At 38.7% G+C, this 13,391-nt stretch overlaps 1 protein-coding gene across 1 annotated transcript; it reads left to right on the plus strand.

Moving 5' to 3' along the window:
• Positions 1-3,333: 3,333 nt before the first annotated feature.
• Positions 3,334-12,999, plus strand: LOC117383582 (uncharacterized). Its single transcript, XM_033980783.2, has 5 exons — positions 3,334-3,405; positions 3,512-3,651; positions 7,062-7,284; positions 8,273-8,442; positions 9,882-12,999. The coding sequence occupies exons 1-5, from the start codon at positions 3,378-3,380 to the stop codon at positions 10,029-10,031; spliced, it is 711 nt and encodes a 236-aa protein (XP_033836674.1). The 5' UTR covers positions 3,334-3,377; the 3' UTR covers positions 10,032-12,999.
• Positions 13,000-13,391: the final 392 nt, after the last annotated feature.

The following is a 13,391-nucleotide window of genomic DNA, read 5'->3' on the forward strand; positions in this document are numbered from 1 at the left end:
TCCAAAGCTCAAAATGCTCTGTTCCACCTTGTGATGTCATGAAGTGGTAGTTTTCAACTTAATAGCTCGTTTTAGCTTCAGTAGAAATTGACAATTCCAGGGATGACATTATTCAAATGATTCTAGTGAAGGTGTGTGGAGTTTAAAAACACAGTGGAGCACTTCCTGTATTACCACATGATGACATCACAAGGTGGAACAGGAGGTTTTCTTTTAGAGAGAACAACTCAGCCTAAATATGCAGGATATGTGTGTTAAACGTGTGTGAATGAAACAAAACACGTCCAGGTCTGTTTGTCATAATGTTTTCTCATCACATAGATCAGAAAATAGTGTAATATGGGCCCTTTAAGTAGAAATGGACCAAACCTTTAGTGATAAACATGTTTGAGTGACTGACCTCCCGCACACAGAGGCTTTGGTGACTGAAGCTCACACACTCCAGCACCTGCATCTCCCCGTCTTTGAGATTAAAGGGGTCCATCACCTGAGCATCAAGATCGTTCACTCGAGCCTTAACCTGTAGAGAACAAGCTCACATGACCCACTGAAGCACACCCTGAGTCATGTCATTCAACCTACATTATACTTAAAAAGACCTGTACCTGATTATTCCCATGGATTTGAGCAAAATGTGACTTTGCCTGTAGACTGTATAAAGAAGTGGACTAAACGAATGTGGTGTCTATGGTCTTGCTCCAGTACAGATATGTTGTATAAGCAGCTCTTGGAGGTCAAAATAACTGTCTCAACTATCTATATCTAATTATAAAGAGTTTTACTTTCCAATAAACAGGAAGAGTGTGGTTAGCATGCTACATGTTGTTGGCTTTACTACCCTTTATCTCTGAAAGTTGTAAAAATCACTTATAAACTCATCATAGTGAATAATTAGGATGCTCAGAATGCATAAAGTTAGTGAGGAATAACTTTGGACCTCTGCAAACATTTTAAGATAAACAACCTCTGTCTTTTGGGTGATTCTATTATGGGGAGTAAATTTCCTGTTCATTGTCTATATCTACAGAACATATTTTTGTACAATTACATTAGATTTTAGATTTACTAATGGAAAAGGAATGAGCCTAATGACAAGAATAGGTCATGGTAGTGTAGGTATACTTTGAGCTCTATAATACATACAGCATCGTAAAATGTAGCAAAATATCAACTGCGTAACACGTCAACCACATAACGCCTCAACTGTGTAACGCTTCCCATTGACTCCATTATAAAATCAATGTTACCCAGGTGACATTGGTGAGATTTAGTCATGATTGTTTTACATTTTTCTTACTTTATCCAAAGTGTTAAAGCTTTTCATTAATGCTCAATAGACTATAGATATAAACAAACAAAATAAAAAAAAAAACTCATTATAACAGTGGAAAGGTGTTTTCCATATAATTTGGATCTTTTTGGGTCCATAATTCCTTAAATATTTGTCATTTTTAAGCAATACAACCACAGAGCATCACTCAAATAAGTAATATAATAATAATAATAATAATAATATATGTGTCATTTTTAAACTTAAGCAGAAATATAAAGCTCAGTTATTGTGAGTATTCTGCTTTTTAAATTTGTCACCAAAAAGACACTACACCCAGAGCCAAGACGACGAAAACCTTTCAAACAAATGTGGCATAAGTGTGGTACTTTGAGAACATTTCAAAGTGCAGTGTCAATTGTCCGTTACTCACTTGACAAATTGTTATTTTTAAAAGATTCCGGTTTCAAAAGTGTTTTAATGACTAATATTTAAGAGGGTCACATAATTTCTCATGTATTTTGAAAATCTTACTTTAGCAAAAAACAAAACCTAATTTTTCACTTTATGTTAAGGCACAGCGCCACATGTTCCAGAGTATGGCATTTTTTCCAAATATGGGCATTTTAAATACCTTCAATAACATGGATTCTTACTGTGATTGAAGTAATTTCTCCATAAATATGACCTGTAATTTAGCCTTTACCTTTGCATACTTCTGAGCATCAAAAGTAACCCCCGCTGTTTTATTCTCTAGAGGTATGAAAGGATGTATGTAAACCACACTTTACCCAACCACACCAGAACACATCATATACAGACATTTGCCCTATCCCCATCTCAGTCCAAAACTACAGGCATGATGGGAGGGCATCTGACACACAGGAGGGCATCTGAGACACCACACTGAACTGCTGGGTGTTACCATGTCCCTGATGAGGAAGCTGTCTTCACATCCTTTGGAGATGGGCACTTTGAGGCTTGTGCAGCAGTTGTACGTCTGTTTGACCTCTGTGACCCCTTCAGCCCGGGGGCCGTTCAGAAGCAGCAGAACTGCTACACAAAAGACACAGAACAACGAGGCAATCAGGATCTCAACAGTCACCGCCCACCTCTGGGTCTGGAATGAAATTTCTCATTTGTTTTTCCCACAGACATTCCAAATAAATTATACTTCAAGTTTGAAAACTCAGGGCTAATCAGCTCTGTGGTGATGAATGAGCAGAAGACCTGTCATTGTATTTAAAATCTGTTTCTGAAATTTTATGTTTTATATTTGACTATAATATTCCACACTATGGTATAATACTCAACCGTCTCCATGGACAATGTTCTATAGCATGGATTTAACCTTCTACCTCCATGGAATCACGCAGGTGCCCACCTCCACATGTTACATACTGTGGCTTTAAACAGTTCATTAAGTGCAAACATATTTCTTGAAGCACGGAGGACAACAAAATTGCAAATGATAAATCAGTATTGTGTTAACATAGTTTATATATACACTTCTCTCTTTAAAAGTATGGTCGGTCTCTGTATTAAAATGTTCAGTCTTTGCGACACTTAGCTTCCATGTTGTTGTTGTTAGCTTTAGCATTAGCCGCCGGGGTTTTCCACTTTTCCCTGCTTCGCCACAAAACTACGTCTTGATCACAGTTAAGTCTAATCAAACGTTTCTGAATACATCTGAATAAATGCCCTAAATGACCCAATCGGACTTATAGCGTAAAATAAATCATAAAACATGGAACACGTGGAGCTGTAGCTAAGTGAAAGTCTTACCTAGCACAAGGACAAACGAGTCACGGTTCATTTTACTCCGTGATGTAGTGTTAGCTGCTCGATGAAGAGGTGAGAGAAGACTAACGTGTCCCAGACCGATTTTGCTGAAGAAAATCGACAAGATGCGCGCAGGTTCTTCTTCTTCACAACAACCGCAGCTGCAGCGGCGGTGTTCGTGTGTGTATGTGTTCCGGTTTTCATCATTTCAGCTCCTCCCCTAAACGCGCCTGACTTTGTACACCCTCAGCCTCTGACGATATAAACGCCTGAGAGGACAAAAGTCGTCTTTTCTCTCCACTGTTGGGTGTACACTATTTCCGCCATGAAGCGCTTTGGTCTGTGGATGTTACGTAAGTTTTGTTTTTTTCTGTCTTTCGTGTCACTGTGTGGATCATGCATTGAGCTCCTCTGCAAACAGGCTGAGTGTGTGTGTATGTGTGTGTGTGTTTTTTGTAGTTATGTGGCAGTTGGTCCCAGCAGCTGCAGCCAACGAGGACATTTTGATTATAACGTCTGTGCCTGATGTGAACGTGACTTTAAACTGCGCTGCAAAGATAAAGCCCGGTCTGCAGTACCACGCAGTCCGATGGTACAAGGTAAAACAAGATTTCTGCAAGATTTTCAGTGTTTTTCCACACACACCCATAGAGCCTGCTGTGTAGTATAGTCTACTGCCTGATACTCCCTTTGCTCTCTGTTTTTTATTAAACAAAACAAACGAGTTTCGCAGCAACCAGTTGTGCTTATCCTGTGTTTGTTCTACAGAGGTGGGGCCAAAGTCCTTTAAGTCAGTAAAGTCTCATGTCCAAGTTTTTATACCAATTTAGTTTTATGACTGTTCAGAGGGTTGAGGGTTAGTAGAGTGGATGCAATTATCAAATCGCAACTGGACAGTTTAAACTGAACTTTGAACAGAATCTTATTTTTAAAAGATACATTTCAAATCTAATAACAATAATTAAAAAACAAAACAAAAAAAAAAAACCACGCAATTAGATTTTTTTCCCCAAGTCTGAAGTCTGAGTGCAGTCCAAGTGCACTCCTCTGCTACCACTGTGTTTATCCCACAGGGCGAGTCACAGTGAGTCTAATGAAAGCCTTCGTTGTTCTGTGTTAAATTAGAGAGAGGAGTTTGAAATATGTACTTCATGAAAAGAATCTGGCAGTAACTTATAATGTGTGACAGATGTTATTGTACCAAATCATTACAATCGTTAACACTTAAGAATTTGTTCTGGGTCTGAGGATCGAGTTATAGATGGAGGAGAGATTATGTCTCAGGTTCCCATTCCTGTTTAAGGACGGATTGTCTTTCAAATGTCTTTCCTTCTTTAACTCCCCTCTCAAACCATTTCTTTTCTCTGGCCAAGATCTGTACCCCACTGTCTTCAAAGGAGTGGTTAGTGGCTTTGAGATGGAGATGTACGGCGGACTGAGGTCCAGAGGAGCTCTCATGCTGGTGTTGGTACATTCTCTTATGACGTGGCTGTTTAGTTTCTCCAGTGTTACGCTCACTGCACTCTTCACTACACTGAAGGGAGTAGACACATTACTTTGTTTATGGCTCAGGGTTTTGTCCTTTGTGTGAACCAGTTTTTGCCTTAAAGTGTTTGTAGGTTTGAAATAGACCTGAATCTTATATTGTCTGAAAATTGTGTGTGTGTAACTTGGCCCCCTCTAGTGGAATTTGGAATTTCAATTTTAGAAGTTGCACGTATTTAATTAGATTTCATGCATTTTTTTTTTCTTTTTTATCCAAACACATTTAGTGTCTCATACACAGAATTGTTTCATTTTTTTTCCTATATTTAATTGCTTGTTGCCTTCAGTATCCTTACACAGCACAATATATAAAGCATAAAATACACATAGACTAATAAAGATTGTGTAATAACTGATCTTATCTCCACTGAAAGGAAGAACAAAATTATTCGAGTAATTCAAGATACCAGGAAGTTTCATTTTCCTAGAAGGAAGATAAAAGGTACACAGTTCCCAGCAGTATAAAGTATTCCTCCATCAATGACATTGCGGGTCAAGGGTCTTGAATGGAACTTGTAGATAGTATTGAGTAACTTAAGCAGACAGCACTACGACATGCATTACTTTGTTTTTAGTGGTAGTATACTTCTGTTTACTGGGCCCATCAACAATGAGTAGTAGTCACTGATGATCAGGTTCAGCATTTGTGAATTTCCCTTTTGTACATTTCATGGAAAAAGTACATTGTTCTCAATAGGGAAACAATAGAGTTCAGTGCCCTACCTCTGACTTGGACTTTTTTTTGTTTATCATTGTGATATAAGAATCGGTATCAAGTATCTATTCAAATACATTCAAAGCAGCATTCAGAGCCTGCAGTTCTCATTTCCAAATGAACCAGGACACCAACCAGAACAGAAACTACAACCAAAACCAGGGCCGAAACCCAACTGAACCATGACCGAACGAGGACCAAGATTTGAGATTCAGAGCATAGACCATGGACTGGACCAAAGACTACATGGGAAGAATTGGTTGCCCTCTGGATTTCCCAAACTCCGAGTGTTATAATTTAAAATAGGGACACAAAGATCCAGCTTTTTTCTGTTCAGATTCTGATACTATGGTTTTGAGTATCTGCTGATATCAACCGATACCAGAGCAGAGACTGAAAACAGCATTTATTTCCTTTAAAGAAAATAACACAAAACTGATCTAAATGTGTTATGTAGCTGTTACTCAAAGCTGTGCAGTAGTTACTTGAGATGAGAAAGTAAAAGTTCAAACATTATGAGACTAGTAAAAAGATATCAGGGACACAGATATATTATTTTTATGTCCAACCAGGATATCAACTGCACAGATATTTCCCCCAACATTTTCTGTTTTCTGTAAAGTAGAAGGAAGTGTATTTACCATGCAGCTTTCATGTCCAAACAAGGACTGAACCAGAGACGATGCATACACGGAGGAGGAGTCAGTCAAGTAATTTTAGTAATGTTATCTTCTATGTACACTACAGAAACTGTGATAAAGGTGTTCTAACAAAAAAGGGCATGTTAGTGCACGACCTACCAAAATGGACGCGAAGGGCCGGATGCGAAGGGCGGGACTCGAATCTGGGTTTTCCAAAATCTGAGTGATATAATTTAAAGTAGGGACACAAAGATCCATCAGTACCAGTGAAGAAACTGAAAATGGCCTTTATTTCCTTTTAAACAAATTCAAATAAGGCAAAACTGATCCAAATGTTATGTAGCTGTTACTTATTCCACAAGTAACTAACTTTGTATAAATAAAAGTTCAAACATTGAGACCTTCTACGCCAACTACAACCAGTGAATATTCTTATTATATTTATAAGTCCAACCAAGATATCAACTGAACCGATATTTTTAAGCCAATATCTGATCCAACAAATTTCCAACTATCGGAGTGGTGCTTCCTCAGTTTAAACAAATGCTGAACCATGAGATGAAATGAGAGCTGTGGTAGACTTTGGGGACGTGGAGTCTACATAAATACATTTAACCTGCTGCATTTTCACCTCACTCAGCTCGGACAACCTGAGGATCTAGATGTTCACCAAAACATAGGAGACGCTTTCACCTGAGCTCCACCTCATCAACGTAACGCCCCATTTGAGGTTCGTCTCCTCTCTGGATCCATACGAGGTCGCTGGGATGAAGTAGCCTTTAATGACTTCAGATGTTGTTGTTGACCCGTAAAGACGTGTGTTGAAGTGGACATGGGTGTTTCTGACCAAACCTCACCCTTGCCACAGTGACAACAGAACACCATCAACTGCGGTCTCCTACTGGCTAAAACGTACATGAAATGGACAGTGAATCATGGGTAAATGATGGTGTCTAGCCCAAGGATTATACGAAGCTATAATTGTGTGGATTGGAAATAAACCAGCAACCTTCTGGTTATTTGGGCAACTCCCTTAAGACACTGCGGATTGGCTGGTCAGATGCTTCCATTTTTGCCCAGTTCCGGGTCTAAAGTTTGTGCTCTGCAGGAGACTGGAGTCCCTCGTCTGAGCGGGCTGGTGTCCAAAACGCTCCCTGATGGTCAGATGATGTGGTACGTGGACGCAGACACGCGGGTCTCTCTGGAGGAGGGGACTCTGAACCTGCGGCTGCCCACAGTGACGTGCTCTGACCAGGCAGTGTACCAGTGTTACCTGGCCGCACCTGTGGGGGAACAGAACAGGAAGGGGAGAGTACGCCTCAGTGTAACAGGTAAACCATATACAGTGCATGTATAAACATTTATATACAGTTTAATGAAGAAGCAGAACAGGGAAGGAAGGGTATTGCCTTACTGTGGGGCAGCCGTACACTTTCTGTTCCTATTATCTATGTCCACATCCTCATTGATCGTTTTATTTCAGTTTCTCACACAGCAGATTATAAGTGGAACCACCACAGATAGATTTTTCTATTCAAGTTACTGGACTTTGTTTAAACTCTCATTTTTAGCTGTAGTGCTTCCAGTTCCATTTATAAAGGACTTTACTGGAAACGCAACTGATTTTATTTACATAAGAGTGCATTTATAAGTTTGTCTCTGTGATCTGACTGTGGGAACCAAAACAAATGGTTTCCCTAGAGATTTAAAAGAAAAGTCCCTCATTCTCTTATTCTAATAATGTACTTTTGCATAATATTTTAATTTTTTTTAAAGAAACCAGGACTAAACCCATGTTCAGGCCTGGGAGTAGCAGCAGCAGTTGTTGTAATAGTAAATATTGCTTTTATGGGAGAGTCCTGCCTCGTTGTTGAGAGATAAGCTCTGTTAAACCTTTAAATGCCACACCCAGAGCTGAACTCGCTTAAAGGACTGTACTGTTTAACCATTGGGGAAATGTTATGATCACATCTTTAGTCACATACATCACGCCTGTTTCATGACTTCCTTGTTCTGAACCGGGAATTAACCCTGACTCAACCCGGGCGAGGACAACCCTAGATCCTGAATCAAATCTAAACAAGGCCTAGTACCGTTCTGTGAATTACATCCCAGTTGCATTATTATAATGCTTTAGTTTCATGGCACGCAATACGCTTGCTTAATGCAATAGTGTGGAACATTTCAGGCAAAGCAATAAGATCTCCATGAACAGGTGCATCTTTAATATCTATGAAAAGTAATAGTCTTAATATCTGCTTCATTTGTCTTTTATTGTGAACCAATGGAAACGAGGCTCATATTTCTTGTATGTTTCAGGCTGCCCCACCGTTAAACCAGCCCCCGCAGTAGAAGCAGAGCAACACAGAGGCACTCACATAGAGAGCACCCCACTGGAGCCACAGCGTTTAATGACGAGAGAGAACCTCATCTTGTGTGGAGCCGTGGGACTGCTGCTTTCTGCTCTCATGCTTTTTTTGTTCAGCTGCGTAAGTTCAACACCGTCTCTAAATAATAATGATGATGATAATGATGATGATGCATTAGTCTTCCAAAGTGCTTTTCCAGTGGCTTTACAATACAACCTCCACCAGCCCTCACTGACCACATTCATAGTCAATGTGGGTGACGTCTTGCTGAAGGAATCAATAACAGTTTTTGCCGCTGCTGCCCCACTGTGACGCCTTACATCTAGTATTAACCTGGCCCAGCCCTGCTTAAAATATTTTGACATCGAATAGAGGTGGGAGATGCATAAAAAAAAAAGATTCTGTGGCAAAATTAGAATATGCAGTGTACTGTCTGCAATTCAACCTATTAATAAGAGCGTAAAGGGATATTTCTGTACTTTAGTGGTTCATTTTGTGCTCCATTCACGTTGTGCTTCTCAAAGACATTTTCAGGCACATTTAGCACATTCCTGATGCATTGTTAGAATATTGTCTGATACTGCAAAAAAAAAATACGGAGAGCTTAACTTTTGTCTATCAGCCACACCTAGTATTGATTAGTGTCTCCGTATTGTTATTTTGACAGCCATACCAGGACTAAACATGGTTCTTATGCAAAGCCAATAGCTTTTAACCATGTTATAGCTGTTTCCCCTCAACATTGAGCCTCTGAAGATGTATTTGGAGTGATTCATGTTTGATTCATGTGATACTTCATTTCAGACACAACAAACGTGGCGCTGTTCCTTCTCCAGTTTTACTTTCTTAACCAGTGATACTCATATGATTCAGCAGCATCTTGTAGTCATTTTGGTACAAAGGAAAAAAAAAAAAACATCGGTTGATGTCAGCTCCCACAGTTTTCTAACGCAGAAGTCACCGAACTTGTTTATTTTATTAAGTAATTTTAGATGAATATTGTGATTTAAAATGTGCAAATTCTAACATAATGATCCACAGTGTCATAGATTATAACTATAGAGCCGATACTGGTGATGTTTATTGTGCTGTAACATGCGGTGCAGTGTCCCAACACAAAATTCTCTGAAAGGAAACCAAAAGTTCTGCTGTTCATCATAAAGTCACCATTGAAATGACACAGAACAGAGCCAACAGTGTGTGCAGTGCCTTTTCTGACGCTCATTTCAGACACAACAAACAAGACATTGTTCATTCAGCGTTAACAATAAGAGAAAACTGATCTAAACTGCAGAATGAACCCAAGAATCCCAGCCATTTCAGAACATGTTTGTAGAGGTCTAAACTACAACTTTTACACAGAATATAATAATAAAGTCACTTGATCTGGTAAACTTCACAGTATTTGGTACAATCCCAGGATGTCTTCCTCTTTCCACTCAACTCATGACAGTGTCCAGTGTCTTGAGGCTTTTTTCTCCTTTAAGATATTAACTCTCCTCTGACACATTAGCAGCTGTTTCTGTTTTTATGAATGGTCTTTATTTTGTCGTCCACAGAGAAGCCTGAAGAAAACATTATGGACCCAAAACAAAACTCCAGGAAAGGGGCTGTACCCGGATCCGAACTCTCCGCCGGAAAAGCAGGATTTACTCTGGATCCAAACGCTGGGTCCTCCGCCAAAGAAATTGGAACCCACAGCAGCTTAAAGGCGCCATATTTGAACTTTACTTTTCTTTACTGTCAAACTCCTATACTAGAAACGTATAACCCAAGACGCACAAATATGAGGTTTATTTTTATATTTTGGTTATCTGACTGGTTAAAATCTGTGTTAGTGAGCACCTGCCTTCAGCTCCTGTCACACTGCACTTTTAATTTAATTTAGCATGCAAGCTTCTGGAGGTATTTACGCTAATGGGTTGAGTTCACATGACATAGAATCCCTCTTTAACCTGAGCTGCAGACAGGTCAGAATCCTCAGGAGTTTGTTGTTTAACTGTCAGACTACAGATGTGTTAACCTGGATTATGGTTAACATGACTGTAATTGCTGGACCTATTCACAAAAAGCGTTGCCATTGCTTAGCCGCAACGACGTGAGTGTTGTCATATTAATCTTATGGCTTAAAGTTGGCACAGAGATATAAACCATAAACCAGGTCAATACATCTGCAATCTGACAGTTACATGGGAAACTCAACGTGAGGATGACCTGACCTGTCTCCAGCTCAGTTTGATAGAGCTTTAGATGTTGAAATGTCACGTGAACACAACCTAACGTTTGTGTTTGTGTGTGTGTGTGTCTGTGGACGGCGAGAGAGCTGTGGATAGAGTGAGAGACACACACATGTAGCATATTGAGCACGTCGAGCATGTGATGTTTGAGGTTATAGTGGTAGAAATAGTTTAATTTGCTGTTAAAAGTACTGCCTATGATCAATTGGGCCGGTTCAGCGGGAGGACTGAGGGCCAATAAAACTGGTCTGAGGGCCGCGTTTGGTCCCCGGGCCATAGTTTGGACACCCCTGACATAAGGCGAAGTACACAGTGCATGTGTACTTTTTGTAACTGTTGTAGTCTATTCTTTTGAGGAAACCAGAGTGTATGCATAGTTGTGTATGTTTTAGTGTGAATGAATTCTAATCATACATGACTGTATAACAAAAGTTTCTCAGTAGTTGTATAGAAAATGTCAGAAGGAAGTGTGGAAAAACCCCCCCAAAACATTTCCTTTTTATTTAACAAGTTTGAATTCTGTCAACTGAGTGAATATGGAACAAGTTACTGGATGACAGAATTGAACTTGTGTTTTCTATTACATAATTTATTATTATTATCATCATTACATAATTTATTATTATTATCATCATTACATAATTTTCATGTATATGTGTAGTCTTGATTGCACACTGTGGCCACTCATCCTCTCTGTAAAAGCACAGTTTCACAGTGATATGTTTTTTTTCATGGAGGTGAATTTGGCCTCTAACCAATAATGGTGCAGTGCAATCTCATTTTATCTCTGAAGTTTTATAATACTTCTTTCAGAGATAAAATGTGACTTCTACTATTATGGTATAAACTGTCCTTTCATGAGCTAAATATTCAGTTGGGAGTGACATGATGAACTTTTTATGGGTTTAAGGCAAAAATGTGGTGTTTTTGTGACAGGAAGGGCATCTGACACAGCGAGACTTTTTAGGTAAGAAGTTCACTGTGACAGGAGCCGACAGGTGCTCACAGATACAGATTTGAACTAGACCAGACATAAAAGCTTGTTTATTTGTATATAAAAATGCTAAAACAGGACTAAACCAGGACCACCCTAGATCCTAAAGTCTAAACAAGGTCTAGTACTGTTCTGCAAATTATATCCTCCAACAATTTTAATGGTATTAGTAGTAGTGGTAGTAGTAGTAGTAATAGTTATAGCAGTAGTAGTAAACTCAGTATGTGAAATTGAAGTAATTTTAAATGTGGAATATTTCATTTTATTTTGTTTTTGTTTTAATGAAGTGAAATTGTTTTTTCACATTTTTAACAACTTCAGTGTCAGTGAGATACTACAACTGCTACTAACTACTACTACTGCTACTGCTACCACTAGTAGTGCAGAAGTACCATCCCTTTCACTTTGATCTTGCTCCTTTGTTACAATTGACAATATAGTAAAAGAAAAATACAAAATCTTTTACTGGACAAAGCTTTAGAGTGAAGACGTGTGGCGTTTCTTCAGTTCTGGTCAGGTTACTGGTGACACTGTCTTATCTGTCTGAAGGAAGGAGCTAACTACACTCAAACTAACACATAACACATTATTCAGTGTTAACAAACACAAACTTGAGAATAATAAGAGAAAGAGTTGTGTGTGTGTCTTTTTATAAAGTGTATGTAAACTTATTTTTTGAAATAATTTTTTTAAATTATTTGTATAGTAACAAAACTAAATCAAGATAACAAAAATAAGACTTGCACACAAACAAACATATATGCACAAATACATATACACACAGTATGTATGCGTGTGTGTGTGTATGTATATATATATATATTATATATATATATATTTTAAGTGTATGTGAACTTCTGATTAAAAGCTAACTATTTCAGTGGAGTAGATGAGAGAGTAGGTGCCAGTTGTACACAGCCCAAACACAGCAGCAGAGACGGGTGGATGGGCCTCAGAGGAGCAGCACAAACAGGTGTTTTGATTCCCTTCATTGTTGTGTGACTGGCAGAGCAGCCCTTCCACAGAACAGTTTCAGACCCAGCAAGTTTTAGTTCTGTTTCAGTTCAGTTTCTCAGTGAAGCAGCATCAGACATGTTCAGTCTTTAAACAGCAGCAGAAGTTTGTTTTTATATATTTGCCATAGTGAGCAGGATTGAAATGAGCATGTGCATGGCTGGAACATGAATAACAGCTCGACCTGCCATTGGCCAGATATTTCATAGGCAATAGAAGAGTCATGACACAATAGATTCATCAGTGAGACTGTGGGAATAAGTCCTCATTTGCATGTTTTATTAATGAATAAGCCCTCATTTGCATGTTTTATTAATGAATAAGCCCTCATTTGCATGTTTTATTCAAGAATTTAAATTGTGCTATAGCTCTCTGATCACGATCCAACATTGGAAGACCACTAGAACCAACTCCTACCTGATTTTAAAATACTGTTTTGAATGCTCTAGATGCTTTTATTATTTATTTTGTATTTTATTTTCATCTGCCTACACCTGCCCTATACAAGTGTTTTGTAAATGTGTGTTTAAAAAATTGACATTAGTTGGCCTTTGGCACGTTTCTTATTTGTTGTTATATAAATGACTTTTAACAATAAAAATATTTGAAACACACACACAGATATCGGGGTAGCCATATTACTTCTGTTTTTATGCGGCTTTTCATGACTTTAACACAAGAGGGTTATTAAACCAACACTCAAAAGAGCATATTTTCCTAGAAACTGGTTTAATTCTGATACTCGGGCAAATGTTTGTATTTGCAACAACAACCATAAAATTATTGATAAAACTACTATGGCATGACGGCTTTCAGGCAAAGGA

This window comes from Periophthalmus magnuspinnatus, chromosome 16 (assembly GCF_009829125.3).
Source record: "Periophthalmus magnuspinnatus isolate fPerMag1 chromosome 16, fPerMag1.2.pri, whole genome shotgun sequence".
Taxonomy (NCBI): Eukaryota; Metazoa; Chordata; class Actinopteri; order Gobiiformes; family Gobiidae; genus Periophthalmus; species Periophthalmus magnuspinnatus.

Bases quoted from the DNA above. Each gene is read 5' to 3' on its own strand.
- LOC117383582 (XM_033980783.2), top strand. From the start codon at position 3,378: ATGAAGCGCTTTGGTCTGTGGATGTTAC. The intron at 3,406-3,511 runs GTAAGTTTTGTT...TGTTTTTTGTAG, and splicing joins CTTTGGTCTGTGGATGTTAC to TTATGTGGCAGTTGGTCCCA. The intron at 3,652-7,061 runs GTAAAACAAGAT...TGTGCTCTGCAG, and splicing joins ACGCAGTCCGATGGTACAAG to GAGACTGGAGTCCCTCGTCT.